General features: G+C 35.3%; 1 protein-coding gene across 1 annotated transcript in view; it reads left to right on the forward strand.

Moving 5' to 3' along the window:
* LOC150076319 (deformed epidermal autoregulatory factor 1 homolog) overlaps positions 1 to 22,913 on the forward strand; it is a 116,090-nt gene that overhangs the window by 42,277 nt on the left and 50,900 nt on the right. Inside the window, exon 3 of the mRNA XM_090387322.1 lies at positions 18,832 to 18,940. Within this exon, the coding sequence (XP_090243448.1) occupies positions 18,832 to 18,940 (109 nt within the window). The remainder of the gene's footprint in view (positions 1 to 18,831; positions 18,941 to 22,913) is intronic.

The raw sequence follows: 22,913 nt of genomic DNA on the forward strand, positions 1-22,913 counted from the left end.
TCATTCCCTGACCTTTCCGCATCCTCCATATTTGGTGTTCACGGGCTCGAACCCCGGCCTAATCAAGAAGCGTGTACTATGCACTGCTGCACCTGGCTACAGAGGTGCCATGCATTACCTTTTCTATCATTCGTTTATGTAATACTACACTGTACTTTATTTTACTATGCTACATTTCTTATACAGTGTATGGAAAATAAATTGCAGTGTGCATGTGTTAAATAAACAAATGCATTATAAGATGCCAGATCTTTTTTTTTTTTTTGCACACATTTTGCCATTTTATCATATGTACAGAAAAATCAATTCCAAATTATGAACAACTTCCAAGAAACACATGGTTGTGTTAGTAAGTGGGGAGACCTAACCCATTGATAACTATTAATGCTCTCTGATGACCAATTTATAATATGGAATGAGATGCTTAGAACTTTTACATAGCCATCTAAATATATATATAGTGCAAGTCAAAGGTTTCCAGACTAGCCACGCGGAGTGCTAATCATATGATGTTTAGCAGTGCACCATTAGAATCTGCTGAACTAATTCATTGTCAATTTCATGCCAATAGGACATTCTTTTGTGCAGTTGGTGTTAAAGTGTTTCTTTTGAATGTGACTTGCGATTTTTGTAGCAGAATAATATGGCAGCCTTTTAAGGAGCATCAAATTTTGTCATCATATTGGGAAAGCAGCTTCAGAGACTTACAAAATGCTTAAACAAGTATTTCGTAATGATGCTATTGGTAAACCACAAACTTTTCAATGGTATTTGCATTTGCAAGGTGGCCAAACTTCGGTTGAGGATTTTCAGCCTTCACCTTATCCATTGTCAAGTTGCACTGATGAAAATGTTGAAACAGTTACTTCCTCCAGTTCCCTAAAATTAAAAGCCAATTAAAAGAATAAAGAGCGACGACATCATGGAGATTTCAATCTGATTTGCAGAAGGTTTTGGAGCATCACAAAACGAGTTTCAGAGATGCTTCAAACAGTGGAAGAAGAGCTGAGATTGATGTATAAACTCTGATTAAGAGGAACCACTTTGAAGGGGACAATGCCAACATGTAACTAAATCACTTAAGTCTAAATTAATTTTATTGCCACCTAGTCAGAAGCTTTTGACTTGCCCTTGCACATGCCATTTGGTAAGGAATTGGTGTTGAACTACCAGCTGCCCATAAACAAGTTTTCTTTGTGATAAAAATCAATCAAATATATCAAAAAAGAGTGATTTTCAGAATTATTTTGAATAAATGTATTTTTATAAAAAATTAATTATTATTAGATATTAATATGTTTTAATTTAATAATTTTTGTTTTTGGAGTAGTAGCAAGGGAAAAACTTGTTTGAAATACGATAATCCTGAACATTTTGTATGTCTATACTTACATAACAGCACACTTTTAATTAAACTGCATACAGGTCTAGAGGCCTCATTTTAGGAAGGATGTAGAGTTGCTTGAGCAAGTGGGGGGGACAAAGGGGGTGGTCTTACCAGGAAAGGCTTAAGTTCTGTAAATTGCAGCATCTGGAGACTAGGCACCTGCAAGGTGATCTGATTGAGGTGTATTAGGCCTTGAATGGGTTGAGCAAGGTAAATGCTAATGGGATTCTTCCTCTTGCTTAGTTTAAGAACCTGAGGGGATACAGATTCAAACTGATGAAAGACAGTTGTAGAATAGATGTGCAGAAATTTGCCTTTAGCCAGCAGGTAGTTGTTTGGTGGAACAGACTTCCATCTGTCGTTGTGGAAGTTGATAGCTTAAATAAATTCAAGGAAGAACTGCACAAACGTTTAGAGGGAATGGATGTGTGAAATCGTATTTTATTTTATTTTATTTTTTTTTCGGCTGATGCTACATAAACTTGCTTTCTTGCATCATATGCCTCTACTAATGCTAATGGATCTTACCAAAATTTGGCAGTTAAGTCATTCATGAAATTTATCAGTGAATAATTTGGGGTATCATAGGAAAGGAGAGGATGTTAAGGAGAATGCTGTGCTTTGTTTGCTATGGATTTTCTCTGATGCAGTTATCACTAGTGTTTGCAGATAGCAGTTTTTAATAGCATTCTGGATATCTGATCTTTCACTTACAGATAAATATTTCTTTCAGCACAGTGAACATTAAACTGCAGTAGCATTAGTAGTGGTATGAGATGCAAGAAAGCAAGGTTATACAACATCTGCCAAAAAAAAAAAAAAAAAAAAAACACACTTCCCATTTCACCTATCCATTCCCTCTAATAGTTTCTTTAGTTCTTCTTCTTTGAATCTATTTAAACTATCAACTTCAACAACAGATGGAAGTTTGTTTCAGCAATCAACCACCCACTGACTAAAGGTAAATTTTTGCACATCTATTGTACAACTGTCTTTCTTCAATTTGAATTTCTTCCCCCTCAGATGTGGAATCTGAGCAAGAGGAAGATTTCCATCAGCTTTGAGCTTGTTCAGTCCATTCAAAGCCTTAAACATCTCAATCAGATCAACTCTCAGGTGCCTAGTCTACAGATGCTGCAATTTTCAAAACTGATAAGAGCACCCCTTTGTTCTGCTCACCAGTATCATTACCCTTCTCTGTATTTTTTTTGGTACTCCACATCCTTCCTAAAATGAGGCCTCCAGATCTGTATGCAGTACTCAAGATGTGGCTTGACCATTGCCTTATACAATGGGATAATCACGTCCTTACCTCTGCTAGAAAAATTCCTGTATGTCATTGACAAAACTGCATGAGCTGTCCCGGCAGCCTGTCTGCACTGCTCAGAGAACTTCATATCTGAGTGCATAATTAACTCCAGATCTTTTTCATTTTCCACTACCTGAGTGTAGTACCACACTGTTGATATGTTACTCTGGGATTACTGCTACCCATATGTAGTACTTTGCATTTATTAATGTTAAACTTCAGTTTCCACCTCTCATCCCATCTGCCCAACTTTTCTATATCCTGTTGCATTAGCGTACTGTCATCAACAACCCTTCCAACCTTTGTCTGCAAACTTGGACATTAACCCTGATTATACCTTCATCAATATCATTGATAAATATATACAAACAACAATGGGCCCAACACCGAACTCTGGGGGAATCCACTAATAACATTAGTCCACGAAGAGCAGTGTCCTACTGATTACCACTCTGTCTTCTCCCACTCAATCCTTTATCTATAGCCATAGCAGCAACTTTCCCTTAATACTGCTCCTCTTGAATTTGTACAGCATTTTTTTTTTTTTTTTTATGTGCAACAGTATCAAAAACTGCTGAAATCATAGTATATAATATCAAAATAATTTTTTGCATCTACTTCCTTTGTGACCATATCGTAATAACCAATCAGATTGGTCAAACATGATTTCATCTTAGCAAACCCATGCTGTATTTGAAGTATAATTACAGCATTGTCTGGAGGAACCTGTATTACTTTTTTTTTTACCAGTGACTCCATTATTTTCCCTGAATCACAAGTTAAACTGACAGGTCTGTAATTACCTATGTAACCCTTTGATCCCCTTTTGAATTGGGGATACATTTGGACATCTCCAGTCTATGGGAACTTTGAATCCCAGAATGCTGTCATAATTATGGCTAAAGATTTGCTTACTTCCTTTTCTGCCTTCCTTAATATAATTGGATAGATCCCATCCACCCTAGTTGCCTTTCTTATGTTTAATTTCAACAATTTCTCTTCCACTTTCCTCTCAGCTATTACAAAATAATTTAGCTCGCTATTAAAGCTTAATAAACTTTTGGCATCCCCTTCCCTAAAGAATTCCTCATGTATGAATGTAGATACAAAATGCTCATTCAGTTTGTCAGCAGTGTCATTCCATGTCAAGTGGCCTAGGGGTCCCTGCTCGACCATCTTCAATTTTGTTGAAACTTGGTGTGGATGTTTAAACAGGTTTAAAATGAAGCTGTGGAAAATTTCAGTTCAAAATATAGTATGCTTGAGGCTCCAGCACCTTTTTTGTGGAGGTCACTTGTGTTATGCGGAATAAATCACAAAAAATTTTCAAAGTTTTAAGTGTTACTATCGCACAACAGTGAGAGGTAGTGCTCTGAAACTTGGTATACATAGTTAACTTTTGGCAGAGAATGCAAAACTTTTGATGTCCAGGCTCAAACACCTTCACATTTTTTACAGTGCTGTCTAAAACTGGCACCAAAAATTTGTCATGACAAATTTAAGCAAGACTTTTGAAAGTCATAACTTTGGAATAAAAATCTTTGGTACCTTCTTCTTTGGATAATCTATTTACCAACTGCATGAATTCAGCCTAACTAAATATCAGCTCTTATACTTGTTTTCTGGTTGGGATATTTTCCTTCAAAGTTTGACTCAAAATTTGAAAGTCAAATTTGATCTATCTTAAGGGGCAAATATCTTAATGTGGACACCTTCAATTTTCTTGTTTTGCCACCACTGGAAAGAGCAGAGTTTCAGCTACAAGGATCATGGTTTATCTGTTTTGTGTCTTTGCACTTAAGGCCTTAAAATTAATCCAAACATAAGTAGTTTTATGTGCTGTATTGTTATTCTGTGAGATTTTTTTTGTTGCAGAACACTTCCTTAATCCTGCCTAATGTTTAGAACAATCTAGAAATAGAGTATATTCTAGAATTCTGGAATATTCTAGAAGAATATCCAAGAATCATAGAATATTCTTGAATTCCAAAAAGAAACTGATGAACACTCTAGAACTCTGGAATTAGTCTAGAATCATACAGAAAAGTATAAATAGCTGATATTTTAACCATGCTGTTATTAATGTGTTTTATCTTCATGATGAACAGTTTGTTTATTTTGTTCTATTTTTTATTGTTTGACTGTAATGAAGTTAAGTTTTCATTGCTTGCAAAAATGTCCACTTATTAGTCAGCATGAAAGCCATGGAATCAGAAGATTTTGATGGAGATAAGCTGGACTCGTGCACCATCAGTCATATTGATAATTCTAAATGTCATGTGCTATCCTATACACGCAAAACTGGGTTAAAATTATTTAAAGAATTTGAATTTGACGAACAATAGCTGATAGGTCAGTGTTGCGGATTAAAACTGGGTGAAGAAGACTCAATTTGTCTACATCATGAAGCTTTGCTTTTGACAAAATTTGAATTTTTGCAGCATTCATGTTGCAATCCTTTCCAGAAGAAAAATCATATGGTGAAAAAAGTTTACAACCAATCGATTTGTTAATGGCAGACTACCTGAAAGACATAACAAAGGTAGACATAAAACCAGGCCAGAAGCTGTGCTCATAATGCTGAAAAGAGTCTAACAGCCGAAAAGCAGCAACAGGAACATCAACTTCATCTGGATCAGACCATGATGACAAAATGCATGTGACTGAAAGCTTGAACACAAGTTTGATGACTATTGGTATTTCTCCTCTGAAATTTCAGCAGATGGCTAAGAGAGACTCATAGGGCTAAGCCAAAAGGAAGGCAAGTCAAGTACAAGGTGTAATTGCCAGTAAAATTGCATCTATTGGTGGCTTGGATCCAAATGACATCATGGAGTCAAGTGCAAGTCATGTGTGGAGATTGCTTAGATTACAATGAGCTGCTGAAAGAATTGAAAGAAAAGTTGATGGTATCAAGTCATTCAGAAAAACTTCAAATATTAACACTAGCTCCAGTTAGTTGGCCCATAAAGAAAAGAATGGAAGAGTTTAGTGTCTCAGAAAGAATGGTCAAGGAAGCTAGAAAATTTAAAGCAGAAGAAGATATCCTTTCTGAGCAAGTAAAAAAAAAAAAACTATCATCATTTGTAGCTCATGTAGATAAAACTAGTGAAACTAATATTCAATATGTGCCAATTGTGAATTTACAACCTGGCCAATATATTGCCTGTATTTATGACAATAATTGGTGGATTGGAAATATTTGTGAAATTTCATTTGAAGAACATGATGTATTTGGTAAATTTGCATCCTCATGGAGTAGCTTGCTCATTTCACTGGCCTGCTATACAAGATGTCTGCTGGATTCCAGAACAACAAATTATTCCCAATCTTCAGCTCCAAAAACAACAACAATGGGACGACAATATAGCTTGCCTGAAGTAGTAATATCAACCATTAATGAAAAATTCCAGTCCATTACGAAGCAGTGATTCAATATCTTCACACTCACTTGCTTATTTCGAATTGTATTGTATTTTAAATAAATTTTGTTGCAGTTACTTCTTTCAAGCTTAGAAACCAATAGAACATTATCTTTATGCTTGGAATTCTGAATAAAGACCACTTTTCAGGCTTGGGAACTTGCACTAAAGAAACCCATGGAATTTCTTTTCTTGCCATTTGCATCTCCATTGTAAAAAATACAGATCTTTTTGTGCATTGGCAATATCAATATATCCTTTCTCCTTAAACCAAAGGGCAGAGTAATTTCAGAAAATTTCACTCTTGTAGATGCAATAGTTCTGTCCTTATTGAGATGTGAAACTTCACAATCAAATAAGTATGCAAATATTATGTGGAAAATATAAAATGTTTAAGGCCATTTTTTAGGGCTTAAGTAGCAAGACACAAAACTGAAAAAACCATGATTCTTGTTGCTTAAAACCTGCTCTTTCCAATGGTGGCAAAAACGAGAGAATTGAAGGTGTCCCACATTAAGATATTTGCCCCTAAAGATAGGACAAATTTTGAGTCTATCTCTGAATGAAAATATCTCAGCCAGCAAACAAGTATAAGAGCTCATATTTAGTTAGGCTGAATTCATGTAGTTGTTAAATGGAATGCCCAAAGAAGAAGTTACCAAAGGTTTTTATTTCAAAGTTGACTTTCAAAAATCTTGCTTAAATTTGTTGCGACAAATTTTTGGTGCCAGTTTTAGACTGCATTGTAAAAAATGTGAAGGTTTTTGAGCCTGGACACCAAAAGTTTTGCATTCACTGCCAAAATTAACTAGGTATACCAAGTTTCAAAGCACTACTTCTCAATGTTGTGCAACAGTAACACTTAAAACTTTGAAATTTTTTTGTGATTTGCTCTGCATAACACAAGTGACCTCCACAAAAAAGGTGCTGGTGCCTCAATCATACTATATTTTGAACTGAATTTTTGCACAGCTCCTTTGGAAACCTGTTTAAACATCTACACCAAGTTTCAACAAAATTGAAGATGGTTGAGCAGAGACCATCTTCAAAATTAGACCACTTGACATTGAATCACCCAGCAACCTGAGTAAGATCAACAATAGTTGAACCACCAATATCAAGTGACCAGTATGATTCATCCTTTGCCAAAGATTTCTTGTGATCTGCTTTTGCTTTTCTAACCTTTTAAGACCTTTTAATTATCCTAGGCTCTCAGCTCCAATGCCCATGGAGTTAAACTTATTCCATATGTAACTAACCAGGTTAGATGGAATCTTCCCATTACAAAACCATGCTGTGTTTCATTCAGAAATCCATTTCTGTCTAAATCAGTGCTTCTAAAACTTTTTTGGATTACTGGCCCCCTGGTTGGATCACCGCCCCTTATATAAAGTGAAGCTAAATAACTGAAATGAATATTTGTCTGTTTGCCTCCAAAAACGTAAATGCAGCCCTGCATGTATGTGTGTGAATTGTAAAGAAAACTATTTACTGCACTTTATTCCTTCTTCGTAAAAAATTACAACTACATAAATAAAGTCAGTTATAGTCACTTAAATTAAGTTAATTACATAAATAAGTCATGATATTAATGGAAGTAGTTAATTATATTTTAATATTTAATGCGATGGATGAGCTTGGTGGAGATTTATTAGCTTATCAATATTAGGTTTAATATCTGTAAGTAGAAGTCGTAAATTGCCACGTTTAACAACATCCAGACAATTTCTTTGTTTTGTCAGCAATTGAGATACAGCACTGAAACCGGTTTCGACTAGATATGATGTTGGAAAAGAAATAGGTAATTTTTTTACAATTCCCCACAATGCAGGATAATGGTCAGGGATTTTCTTTTGTAACAAAAATTCCTGATATGAATTTTGAAATTTTGGCTTCACTTCAACTTCATTTTGTAACTCACTCAGTTCTTCTACAAAACGTTCACCATCATCATTATTTAAAAAAGGATTTATAACCCAATCTGGAATTTTCAAATTAAGGAGATCTTCGAACCTATCCTGCATATCTCTGTGCAACATTTCTAGAAGATTACAAAAAGTTAGTAGAGTTTCATCAGCTATTTTCTTTTTTTTTTCTATTTCCAACAGATTTGGAAATTGATACAATTCATCGTCCTACGCAACGTAAAATTAAAGCATAAAAAGCTTTAATTTTGAAATAAATGTTTAAATTTGAGTTTTCGCCTTAATATGAGTTACATCTTGTCCTTGTAAATGTAATTTCATTGAGTTGAATCTAGTAAATAAATCTGCAAGATAAGCAATATCAGTTTTCATTTTCTTGAGGTCATTACTAAGGTCGTTGTTCCTATCTTCAAAAAACTCGACAACAGTATCAAAGAGTTCATAAAATCTGTTGAGACAGTTGCCTTTCGACATCCACCAAACCTCGGAGTGAAGTAAAAATCGTTCAGAATCTTCACTGTTTTGATCACAAAGCTTTTGAAATATACGATCATTCAAGAATGTGCTTTAATTTTGTTTATAGCAGTAATAACAGTTTGTAGAGAATTGTGCAGTTGATCACCAAGTTTTTTCGCAACTAAATGCTGACGGTGAATGACACAATGAACAGTAATAATATTTGCACATAGCATTTTTTAAAGAAGCCATAAAACCCTTGTAACGGCCAATCATTGATGGTGCTCCATCTGCCTCCTGTTGCCCCCTTTAATGCCCATCGCCCCCCTTTCATGCCTAACATCCCCATGGATAATTCAAACGCCCCCAGGGAGCAATATCGTCCACTTTGAGAAGCACTGGTCTAAATGATCTTGTATTTCACTCTTGATTACTGCCTCTATGATTTTCCCTACCACTGAAGTTAGACTGACCACACAGTGTAAGAGTGAAGTTACTCACTTCACTCTTTAAACTGCCTTTATTATTGGCACTTCTGCAGGAATAGGAAATATATATCTTAATTGCAATCAGTGAAAAATTTTACATATATGCCTGATGCAATGCCCATAACAGCAACAATGCTAGGGGTTCCATAATCCCTCCATAGTCTAGTGATGCCTTCATAATTAACCTTAATGGTTCATTGCACTATCTTTTTGTCTCCCTCAAAATTGTAGGGTGTATGCTATCAACCCCAAAGAGCCTTGCTTGCCTCAGTCTCAAATATCTAGACTTTCAGTATTACTAATTTCATGCTTTCCAGTTTCATTTGCATAATTTATCCTCACAAAGTGTCTTTCTTAGGTGTAAAGTAACTGATCAATTCATCTCCAACACATAGCTGGGTTATCTAAGACTTTCCTACGTCCATTACACAATGGTCTGATCTGATTTGTTCTTCTCTTCTTTGTATTCTCTGTTGAATGGGTCAGTGCCTTTTGCTCCATGTTTTGTTTGTAATGAACTGTCCTTGATAATTGGCATCGTTTTAATTGTATCTCATATTATAAATCAACCTTCACGAGTGGCCGAGGTATTGCACTGCTTTGACTAAGTAATGCTTCACCAGTGGAGAAGACTAATGTTACTTATTCTCAGCAGATACCACCACCCAGAGGCACCGTTTCGAAGCTTGTTGGCTTACTCATCGGTGGGCGGGCAGGTACCTTGTTGTTGTAATAGTGACAACCCAGTTATGAAGTATAAGAACACAATATGAGAAATGCCTGATGGTGTAACAATATAAACTAAGGCAATTATTTTGCATGAAGCAATGGGACTGCGCTTAAGATTCACTATTGAACAGGTCAGTTCCTTTGCACCATGTTTCGTTCGTAGTGAACTGTCCAAGTCGATAATTGGCATTGTTTTAATTATATCTCATAATTTGAATCAACCTTTACAACGAGTGGCCGTGGTATTGCACTGCTTTGAATAAATAATGCTTCACCAGTGGAGAAGGATAATGTTACTTATTCTCGGCAGATATCACCACAATAGTGAATCTTAAGCATTGCTTCATGCAAAATAATTGCCTTAGTTTATACTATTACACACCATCAGGCATTTCTCATATTGTGTTCTTATACTTCATAACTGTGTTGCCACTATTGCAATAACAGGGTACCTGCCCACCTACTGATGAATAGGCCAACAAGCTTTAAAACAGTGCCATCTGGGTGGTGGTATCTGCCAAGAATAAGTAACATTAGTCTTCTCCACTGGTGAAGCATTACTTATTCAAAGCAGTGCAATACCTCAGCCACTCATTGTGAAGGTTGATTCACAATATGAGAGACAATTAAAACGATGCCAATTAATGCTTGGGCAGTTCACTATGAACAAAAAATGGTGCAAAGGCACTGACCCGTTCAATAGTGAATCTTAAGCGTAGCCCCATTGCTTCATGCAAAATAATTGCCTTCTTTGTATTCATATATGAAAAACTGCTTGTCCAATTTGTTTTTCTCTTCTTGGTATTCATATACACTGCTCTGCTATTAATATCTGGACACCCCTCCATGGATGGGGTCCTATGCATACAACATGTCACAGAACCTGCTATAAATATGCACACTGGGCTTCGAACAGACAATTGCAGAAGTGGGTATACAAGATCACACATTCAGCAGAATTAACAGCTTCCAACGTGGAATTGAAAGCAAGATGCCACATAAGCAAGCATTCTGTACGAGACATCGCAATCACTCTGCGGATCCCTAGGTCAATGGTTAGTGACATTATATGCAAATGAAAGAGGAATGGAACTGAATCTGCCAAAAAAATGGCCTGGTAAACCCTGTAAACTAATAGAATGGGACAAGAGAATTCTGCGAAGAACTGTGTGCCAAATCATAATTTGCCATTGTGTCAAGTCGCACAAATTCTCTGTGAGAATATTGGGACTAATGTCAGCACCAGTACCATACGAAGGACACTCCATGATATGGGTTACAATGATCGTGCAGCTGTTCACAAGCCATTGAGCACCTCAACAAATGCTAGACACCAATTAACATGGTGTAAGGAGTGCGAATCCTGGACTGTAGAGCAAGCGAAAACAGTCCTGTGGACAGGCGAGTCGAGGTTTGTACTTCACCAGTCTGATGGCTGTTCATGGGTGTGGCGAATGCCAGGGGAAAAGTTCCTTCCTGATTGTATTGTATCCTCCCAACAATGAAGTTTGGTGGAGGCAGTGTCATGGTATGGGACTGCTTTTCATGGTTTGGCTTGGGCCCATTAGTCATTATCAACAAAACCATGAATGCTATGCAATACCAGGACAGCCTGGACAATTATGCACTTCCAACATTATGGCAATATTTTGGGGAAAGCCCATACCTGTATTAGCAAGACACAATGCACCATGCCATATTGCTTGGGTCGTAACATAGTGGTTTGAGGACATGGGTGTGGAAAAGTTGGATTGGCCAGCCCAGAGTGTTGATCTGAACCCCATCCGAACATCTTTGGGATGTATTGGATTGTTGGGTATGTGCGCGTTGAGATCACCCAAAGAAGAAGGCTGAGTGAAGGAATATATCATCTGACATTTACACAATAAAAGCTCTTTTTTTGTCTAAAGGCAGGTGTCTGGATATTAATGGTAGTGTATGTGAAAAACTCCTGTCTCAAAAACACTTTGCTCTCTTGGCCAGCAATTTCTCTTAATCTTCCTTTGCCAGCCTGTATAACCCCAGGGCTCACATCTGGTGAGTATGGGCTTGCCACACCCAGGGTTCTGAGCTGGATATCATAATTCTTCTCTTTCTTGGTGATTTTCTTTTAATTTTAACTCTCTCTCTCTCTTTCTCTCCCCCCCCCCATCTCTCAGGGTAACTCGGGGAATTTTTTTTTTTTGGCTGGTGCTGCAGCATAAGCCTCAGGCTTCCTCGCACCATATAGCTAATAATAATAACTCTCGCTTTGTAACTTGACCATGTAAATGGAAAAGTTACAGAAGACAGTTATATAAGTTTTCTGCTCTTTTAAACTGGCTAACTCACCATCCATCTCAGAATTCTCCTTGTACTGTATTTTCTTAATGGTATACAGTAATGCATTCAAGCAGGGCTGTGCTATATATATTGGCTACCCATGTTCAAAGGATCCATCCATCCATCTCAGAATTCTCCTTGTACTGTATTTTCTTAATGGTATACAGTAATGCATTCAAGCAGGGCTGCACTGTATATATTGGCCACCCATGTTCACTCATGTATAAAGTTTAATTCATGTGTTATTACATATTTAACTTATAAAATAAATTGAAATAAAATGACTAGATATTAAATAAATTGAACTTTCAGTTCTGAAATTTTTTTTATCATGTCGTGCATATATAAACTTTCAGCTAAATCGTGTTCTATCAAGATGTGCTAAATTATCCAATCTGTCTTGGGACATTGTACTATGAAGATAATTTTTAATTTGGAAAATGATCTTTCCAAGGTAGCTACACTCACTAGCAATGTAAGAAGTATTCTTAGACAACCACTACGTTTGGAAAAGTGGTGCATAAATTATTTTCAAAAATATACTCTAATACTTCGGTCATGTCAATGGCATCGATATCCATTTCGTTCTTGATATTGTCTGTTAATTTATTTTGCAAATCTTTACATTTTAGAATTTCTTGATCGGTTACATGCTTTAAATTATGTTTGTCTTATTAAAAATTGAAATCATCACTGTGTTCTTAATAAATCAAACCTGTCTTTAAGAGAATTTATTGTTGTCTAGTATCGAAAAATGAAAATTAATTTTAAAATTTAACTGCGCATTGTGTATGTCTTCATCTGGATTTTCATAATTAAATGATTCAAATTGAATTTTCTTTTAATGTCAACGTATAAGAGAGACATCAGGAAATTTAGTTTCAGTTTCCAATATTTCGGCTAACCGTTTGGATTCATTTAAAAACACCAAAAATCCACTATCAGATCATTTACTTTGTAAGTAATTAGATAAATTATTTAATTGATCAAGCCAAGAATTTATATTCAGTTTTGGATTTTGCATTGTTTTGCTTATTCCATTCACATTATTAAATATTTTGTACCAAATTATTATTGAACATATAAATTTAAATGAATTTAATTTTGAGGCTAAACATTTTAACTGGTGTCGTGATTTAACATCTTTATTCTTATCTTCCATTATTTCTAAAAGTGCATCATAAATTTCGCCAATTTCTTGTCTTAATGGCCTTATTGCGTCTATACGACTTTCCCATATTATATCGCTTACTGGTTTTAAAAGTAATTTCGAAACATGTTTTTTCAAAATGTCCCAACATTGTGTGGACGAAAAAAAAAAAATATTTAAACAATTCTTGAACTGAGTTAAAAAAATTCTACTGTTTCAAAATTAATTTTTGCAGCATCATTAACCACCAAGTTGAGACTATGTGCCACGCAGGGTACAAAAAAAAGCATGGGGGTTGATATTTAAAATTTTTCTTTGCAAACCATTATGTTTGCCCCTCGTGTTAGCTCTATTGTCATAACCTTGCCCATGCATAGCATTAATATCAAGGCCTAATTCATTAAACTTGTTTAAAATACATGCACTCAATCCTTCTCCTGTCGAATTTGTTATAGGGGGAAAAACCTAAAAAATGTTCTCTTATATCTCCTTTTTTGTTAACTTCATTTAAATTTACAAATCTAATTATAATAGTAAGTTGTTCGGTAATCTAATATTACAATCTAATATTATAGAAAAATATTTACATTGTTTTGCCATAAACAATGTTGTCTTTAATTTGGGTAGCAATTATTAAAATTATTTCATTCTGAATTTTGTCACCCAGATACGTTGGCATACTTGCTTGAGTATTTTGAGAATTTTATATTCTTCAAAGGTGTTGTGAAATAGTTGGATCAAATTTTGAAATCATTTCCATAGCTTTTAAAAAATTGCCATTTGAGTCAAACAAAATATTACTCGTTTTCCTGAGGGCTAAATTTTGTCATGCAAAAAACTGAATTGTATATACAAAGGGTACTAGGAAAGTTTTGCCATATGACGCAACAATGAATCACAGGAAGCTGCTTGTCGCTGCATGTTGAGACATGTTCATACGTGCATAGTAGCCGCCACGCCAAGTCGATGGGCTCAGTTATTCATTAGTAGTGAGAGTGTAAAGTGCTTGCGATGGCATCGTGGTCACGAAATGAGATAAGGACAGTTTTGCGGTATAATTTCGTGCGTGGTTTAACCATAGACCAGTGCTTAGAAGAAATGACTCTTGCACTAGATGATGATTGTCCACATCGTACAACGATATTCAGGTGGTATAGAGAATTCCAAAGGGGAAATTTCACTCTGGAGGATTCTGAGAGGCCGGGAAGGCCACGAACGTCAGTTACGGAGGAAAACGCTACTGCTGTGAGGAAAATGCTTGACGAAAACAGTCGAGTGACCTACCAACAGATAGAGGATACTTTGGCCCTAAATGCACCAGCAATTCGTTCGATTCTGCAAGATCATTTGCACGTGAAGAAACTTTGTTCTCTCTGGGTGCCGCATCAACTGACTGAAGAGCAGATGACACGACGTGTGACTTGGTGCCGGGAGATGTTAAAAAAGCTTGATAAGGGACAATCTCGGTATGTGAACAACATCGTGACAGGTGACGAGACTTCGCTGTACTATTACGATCTGCCGACCAAGGCTCAAAACAAAGTTTGGGTCTTTGATGATGACGACACACCCGTAATTGTCAGAAAATCCCGATCTGTAAAGAAGAAAATGATAGCTGTATTTTTCAAATCGAGTGGAATTGTGGAACGTGTCGTTTTGGACACGCAGAAGACAGTCACAGCTAAGTGGTATACTGAACAATGCCTGCCTAAAGTCATTGGATCTATGAAGAACCTGCGGCCAAAGTCAAGAATGGACACCTGGTACCTCCATCACGAAAATGCTCCAGCTCACCGCGCCAAAGCCTGCACCGAATATTTGACCACGACAGGACTGAAACTTCTGGAGCACCCTCCCTACAGTCCAGAGCTTGCTCCCTGCGACTTTGCACTGTTCCCGCATGTGAAAATGAAGCTAAAAGGGAGGCGGTTTTCCAGTGATGAGGACCTTCTACGGGCTTGGGACAACGAGTGTGCTTTACTCCCTAGTGAAACTTGGCAGAACTGGTTTAAAGATTGGTTTCAGTGGATGGAGAGGTGTATTGAATGTAGAGCAAATCACTTTGAAAAAATGAAATAAACAAAGCTGTATTGCAAAACTTTCCTAGTACCCTTAGTAGTACCTTCTGATTTTTTATTTTCTTTATCTTTTACTTTTCTTTTTTTTTACGATATTGCGCACTGGAAAATCTTTTTGTTTTTCGGTAAGTCTGGCTGTCTTTAGGCATGGCTGAATATAAAAAAATATTTTCTATTACTATTATAAAAAAATAATATACATACATTTTTCAGTTACGAAAACTCACCTGCAACAGGGTAATTTTACGTCAATATTTAATTTAAGTAAATAGATAATTTATAATAAACTTAACGCTGATAATATTTAAATTTATTTTTTAATATTCTTCTGGAATACACTGCACTTTAAAATAAAACTATTAAATGTTAAATTTCAGTTCATTACCTCTGTAAACGATACTTGTTATAACGTAACTGACAAAAGTTTAGTTGGTGGCGATTAGGTACGAACAAGTAATTCCCCTAAATTTGACCGAGTTGTCTCAGTGAATGCATCCCTATTGTTAAACGAGGTAATACTGTATATTGGGCTCTCAACAACTGCTAATATTTGAATGAAGAATCAAAAAAGTTATAGGTTCACTATCTAATCATTTTTAAAAAGTTTATTATGACAAGAATTTCTTTATTTGTATTTTCTTTATTCAAATTATGCTTAGATTCTACATCATTTCGATTGTCCTTGGATTTGGCCACCCGTGTTCGTCGCACACTTTAACACAGGGTTTGCGTAGCCCTGCATTCAAGACTTCTGTGACTAAAGCTTCAAAGGTATACCATAACTCTAATATATTCACTCTCTCTCTGTGAGCTGTCTGCCTAGTTAATAGAGGTCATGTATAGCATTCTGTCATAATTATCTTTCCTGAAATTAAAACTCATTCCTTTAACATCTGCTACCTCTCTGTTTCTCTCTCTCTCTCTCTCTCTCTCCTCATTAGTCCAACTTTGAACTCCATGATTACTCCCTGCTAATGGTTCCTGTACTATCAGCCCTATATGTCATTTTGTTCATATGCAGTGATCAGGTCTGGAATATTCTGGCCCTAGTACTTTTCCCTCTCACTCTTTTCCAATTAACTCGTGGCCGATTCTCTATTAGCATGCTAAACTTCTGAATATGGGAAAGCTTTTGTTGAGCTATAGCTGAGATCATGCAACAGCATGATCCCACCTCCTATTCTATCTTCCCTTTCCTTCCAGAATACATTGTATATTCCATAGTGTAACTCACTGTGATCATACCATATGACAACTTGCATTTGCATACCATACTTTCAATTATCTGTTGATGCCAATTGCAAATGGCTTCAAATTATATTCTTTATTTTGATACTATTATCGGAATAAAAATGTAATTTTTAAGTTCACCATTTTAAATTGCCTCTCATTTTTTTTTTCCTAAAAATATTGAGTGTTGCAGGCGCCTCCGTAGCCAGGTGGGAAGGAGCAGCAGTGCGTAGCACACGCTTCTTGATTAGACCGGGGTTCGAGCCCGTCACCACCAAATACGGAGGATGCGGAAAGGTCACGAAATGACCACCGCATATCCCGGAGCAATATGGCCTTAGTTGCTAATGCTCCTAAAAACCAAATAACAAACAACAACTGAGTGTTGCACACAATGCAATGGTGCACTTGCTCATGTGACTTTTTTTCCATGTCTTCTAGCGAGTTAAGTCTTTCTGTTCTTCTATTGCATACATATAACGCAACTTCTGTGATAGTATCAAGGACTGAAGAGTATCAAACAAATGAATAATTGTGATAGTATCAAGGACTGAAGGCTATCAAAAAACAAATGAAATTATAGGTCTGAATGGCTTGTTGCATAGCTTATCTATGATCCAAATACTTAAAGAAAAAAAGAACTCGTCTGTTTAGATTTTTAAGAAAATCCTTATTCTTAATTCTGTGTATCATATAGTTTGTAGATTTATTCCTCTCCTGCTTTTTCAGAGACTATCTTGCTGTTGTACTGTCATAAAAATGTATCAGAAGATCAATCTAACAGATGATCGCATCAATGTATTGATTGATTATATATTGAGAAAATAAATAAAAATCATTTTTTAGTTTGGTTTTTATTTGGTGTGTTTTTGTGATGCTGTGATAACAAGATAACAGTTGTGAAAGAGATGGAGAAGAAAAAAGTCCATAAAACATATATTTATTCTCTATTAAGGATAATTGATTCTTAAAATTTACACAGGTGAAATTATTTAAAGTAATCAAAAGCCGAGCACTGTACATTATTGTTGATATTTTACTGATGGTTTGTTAGGAAAGCTTTTGATACTGTTGTACATGGAAGACTACTGTACAAATTGGAGCAGTATGGTGTTAAGGGCAAGTTGCAACAATGGATAAAAGGATGGTTGAGTGGAAGAAGACAGAGAGTGGTAATCAATTGACACTGCTCTTCGTGAACTAATGTTATTAGTGGAATCCCCCAGGGTTTAGTGTTGTGTCCATTGTTGTTTTCTGTATTCATCAATGATATTGATGATGGTATATCAGGCTTAAAGTCCAAGTTTTCAGATGATACAAAGGTCAGCAGGGTTGTTAATGACAGTAAGCTGCTGTTACAGGATCTAGAAAAGTTGAGCAGATGGGCTCAGAGGTGGCAACTGAAGTTTAACATTGATAAGTGTAAAGTACTGCATATGAGAAGCAGTAACGTATCAACTGTGTAGTACTACACTGACAGTGGTAGAGAATGAAAAGGACCTGGGGGTAATTGTGTAGTCAGATATGAAGTTTTTTGAGCAGTGCAGACAGTCTGCAAGGGTAGCTCATGGTGTCTTGTCAATGATATACAGGAACTTTTCTAGCAGGGATAAGGAGATGATTATCCCCTAGTATAAGGCAATGGTCAGGCCACACATTGAGTACTGTATACAGGTCTGTAGGGCTCATTTTAAGAAGGATGTAGAATTGCTGGAATGAGTACAGAGAAGGGCAATGAGATTGGTGAGTGGAACAAAGAGTTGCTGTTACTAAGAAAGACTTAAGTTCTGCAAATTGCAGTGTCTGTAGACCAGGCACCTGTGAGTTGATCTAATTGAGGTGTATAGGGCCTTGAATGATTGGAGCAAGCTCACTGCTGATGGGATTCTTCCTCTTGCTCAGATTATTCACCTGAGGGGAGACATAAATTCAAATTGAGGAAAGACAACTGTAGAATAGATGTGCAGAAATTCGCCTTCAGCCAGCAGGTGGTTGTTAGTTGGAACAGACTTTCATCTGTTGTAGTGGGAGTCTGAAACTTAAATAAGTTATAGCCAAACAAGCATTTGGGTGAATAGATGAGTGAAATGGGAGGGTTTTTTTTTTTTTTTTTTTTGGCTTATGCTTTATAAGTTTGCTTTTTTGCATCATATGCCTCTACTAATGCTAATGTGTGTAGGATTCATCTCTTTTGCGTTTTCAGTAGGGATGACATGCATTTTTCAGCTGTAATTTAAATTGAGATTTTCAAGTCTCTCAAAATAATTATATCAAATTATATAAATTAGCAAATTTTATTAATTTGAAGAAGCTATAACTTTGACCTTCTGTTTAGAGTGGACCTGTTAGATTGTTTACTCCATATAAGAGGAGAAAGAGAGATGAAAAGCGCCATTCACAGGATTTAATGAAAACAAGTGGAGATATCACTACAGTTAATGATCGTAAGTTTTAATTAAGTTAAAGTAGATGCTTACCAGATTATTTTTGAATAAATTTAAAGTGAATCCATTATGAGAGATGAATTAAGAGTATTTTCTGAGAGATTTTTAAGAGAATTGATATTGTGTTGAATTTAATATCGATATCAATATTAGTATTGATATTGCAAGTGCACCATAGAGTATTATAGATTAGTATAATTATTATCTTTTGAATTAAAAATGTATGTATAAATATAAAAATATTTATATATATATTTTTACATAATGTATTAAAAATAAGAGATTGTAGTGAAAGTTGACATCATAATATATAGAGATATATTAAGATGGGTTATGGACTAGGGGCACTAGTAGAAATAGCAGACATACCCAACGACCATAATGGAATGTAGATAAGTAGATTGGGGAAAAGGTGGAAGAAGGCCGACAAAACTGGAAGTAGTAACAATGGAAAAAAAAATCATTGGGTACCTGAAAAATAAAAATAATATATTACATTGGTAGTTAATTCTCTAGATTCAATGATTTTAACTTCTTCATCAAGGGGTCAGCAGCCAAAAACAGGAAATATAGCAAGAAGTAAGGTCTCTGTTTCATGGAGACCTTACTCATATTTCATAGCTAACCCGGCAGAGACCGAAAAAAACAGAAAATAAAATAAAAAATATATTAACTAAACCAGAGGAAATTTAGAGTGATTAAGACAAAGAAAGACAACTTACTGTCGTATCAAGCAGTTGTCTGGGAGATGGACAGAGGGGAGTGACAGTCTAACAAAGCTGCATAGGTGTATAAAAGAAATAGTAAATTAGTTCCAGAGTATTTATAACATGTTATAGCGACCTCGTGTGAGAGGGGGAGAGGCTGTAAGTATGTTAAAGCTAATGTTACAAAGTGTGATGGAGAGATCGGCAATTAAACCAATGAAGCATAACAGCCCAGGATAGAGGAGAAATACAAAACTGGCAAAGTAGCATAGAAAGACACTAAACTTTGTTAGAGACAAAAAAAGTGAATGATAGCAGAACAAGGAGCATCTCGATATTGCTTTCAATCAATCTAATTGCTCACAGGAAATAAAAACTAAAGAGATTATGGATAGTAAATGGAAGAAGGGGAATATAGTTGAACTCGGGTAGTCTGGGGGATGTAAAATCCGTTCCTATAGTAGGACCCTGGACATAGGTCTGGGTGACTGCTTCCTGTGTTTAAGTCAGTAATATTATAATAATATAATATGTAAAAAATGACTAAACAATGACAAAAAATGTAAATATCTACAAAAGGTAATAAATACCCTTTGGGTAGCCAAATGGTGGGCACAAATTTTCTAGACTGTGAGACACCAAAGTGACTATGGGGTATTGTATGTACAAGCCTGAATGTAAAAAGGATATCAACCAGTTATTATATTGTTGATATCAGTTTAGTGGTCAAGCATTTTTTTATATTTTAAGATATTTAATGCTTTCTTAAAATGATAAAGGAAGGATGGAGAGAAATTGTTGCCAAGAAGTTTTTATAGAGAATTTTAATATTGTGTAAGATATTGCTGTTGCATAAAAAAAAAGGTGGCTATCCTGATACACTGAGAGAGAGAGGATGATATTTGAATGCATATTTTTAGAGATGTTGGAATGCCAGTGGGTGAAGCAGACCACATTAAAGTTAAAGGCATCATGTTTATTATATATGTTAATAGCAGTGAGTTATTAATATTACTGTCCGGGTGTAAGTAATTGGCAGAAGGTTATTGTTATTTGTTCTTTCCAGAGTAAGTTCTGGACGATAAACACTAACAAAGTCCTGTGGAAAGGTAAGGTAGTTTATTTCCAGCAAGTCGTCTATGTATCTGTACACACACATATATCTGATGGTAGAGTGGTTTCTGACCAGTATAGATAGAGGTTAGCTATGACACAGCTAGCAGGGCTGCCCATAAGTGTACCTTTGGTTTGAAGGTATACTGTATTGCCATCAAAGATGTAGTTATTGGAAATATAGAGGAGGTTGGATAGATTATTCCAAAATCTGGTAAGGTTTTTGAACAACTACTTAAATCTATCATGAATTTGCTACCTGACAGCAGAATTATTAATAACAATTTACCTGTAATAGAAATTCTAAATAATAACAATATTTCAAACATTTGACTTTAATAGTCTTTTTACTAGTATAGATCTAACCAACTTGAAGTCAGTCTTGATTAAAATATACAATAATTATAAGCGTATTATAAAATGCACTCTAAATTTCCTCTGGTTTAGTTAATATATATATATATATTTTTTTGTCTTTTCTGTTTTTTCAGTCTCATGTTGGCTATGAAATACACGTCAATTTCTCACTAGATTTACTGCCACTTTTTGGCTTTCGCATGCTCTTTTTCAACTTGGTTTCATTGTCTTAACCACACGCTACGTATATTTCATATCAGAAACAGAGACCGTACTTCTCGCTATATTTCTTTTGTTTTTGACTGCTGACCCTTGATGAAGAAGTCAAAATCATCGGATCTATAGCATTAAGTACCAATACCAACGTAATATATTATTTTTATTTTTCAGGTACCCAATGATTTTTTCCATTGTTACTACTTCCGGTTTTGTCAGCCTTCTTCCACTTTTTCCCCAATCTACTTATATATATATATATATATATATATATATACTATCATTGATTTATATTAAATATTAACATAAATTAAATTATAATAAAGGGAATAAATAAATAAATAATTAGGCGTTCATTAGAGGCAGCGACATGCAATTCCTCCATATGAAGCTGAAATACATCCAATATTTTAAATTAAATAAAACATAAGCCAGTCAATGACATTAACGTAGCAAGTGACAAATTAAAAACAATCTATTAGACACTAACTAAAATAATAAAAACACAAAATATATATATATATTATAGCCTTAGTAAAATAGGTACATGCTGTTTAGTCTGATATTATGTTAGTTATATTGGTAGAGGCCGAAAATGTAAAAAACCAAATCTATTCATGTATAAATATACGAACATATGTAATTTAACATGCTGACCACAATATACCTGTAGATCAAATCACCCAAGAAACTCTATAATAGCCAATAACAGCTTCCGTGGCCAAACCTAGTAAAGAATACTAATTAGCAATACAATATAATTATAAAATAATACCAATAGTTAATTATAGGGACTTTTCTAGAGGGTTAACCCTCTCAGTATATCCCTCTCATAATTAACTGAGCTATCTGTTTCTGTTATCATCTGCATGTTTAACATGGTCAAATATAAAAAGTTAGTGGTTAAGTAGTTAGGTAGTAATTTAGTAGTTAACAGGCAGGATGACATTTAGCCCGACAGATAGCTACAACACATAGAAAACTTGAAGAAGCAAAATATCTAGAAAGAAGTTAAATAGAGAACAAATATCCATCTATAATTTTATATAAATTGGTACAAAAGAAGGTATGGCTAAATAAGGAGAATGGAAGTAAGGTTTAAGTATAGTAAAAGTACCTCAATCCCCCTCGAATTGCTCTAATAGATCATGAGGTAAGAAAAATAGGATTAGATAGTCGATAGTAAAAAGTAAAGAAAAAGTGCTAATGTAAATGTACGTAGGATAATACCGGGAGCGTAACTTCCCGTCCCTTATAGTAAGGGATCCTGGTATATCATAAGGATGATACTGAAATATAGGATAATATATGGCATAACATAGAAAAATAGCGAACAGGGGAATGGCTAATTTCTACAAGCTATAAATAGTGGTATAAAGGCCCATTATATTCAATAAATCTGTTTAAAACACTAAATAGATAATGATTAGGGGATAGCAAACATCTTACCACAAAGAAAAGAAATATTAGAAAGACCACATGGTAGTGCACATGTTACTATATCTCCGATGATAGTTGATGCCAGCACCTTTGCAGTTCTGACATATAAATTAAGTTAACAAAATAAACCAAATAGAAGG

The sequence above is a fragment of the Mastigoproctus giganteus genome, chromosome 13, assembly GCF_048544385.1.
Source record: "Mastigoproctus giganteus isolate SK-2022 chromosome 13, ASM4854438v1, whole genome shotgun sequence".
Classification (NCBI taxonomy): Eukaryota; Metazoa; Arthropoda; class Arachnida; order Uropygi; family Thelyphonidae; genus Mastigoproctus; species Mastigoproctus giganteus.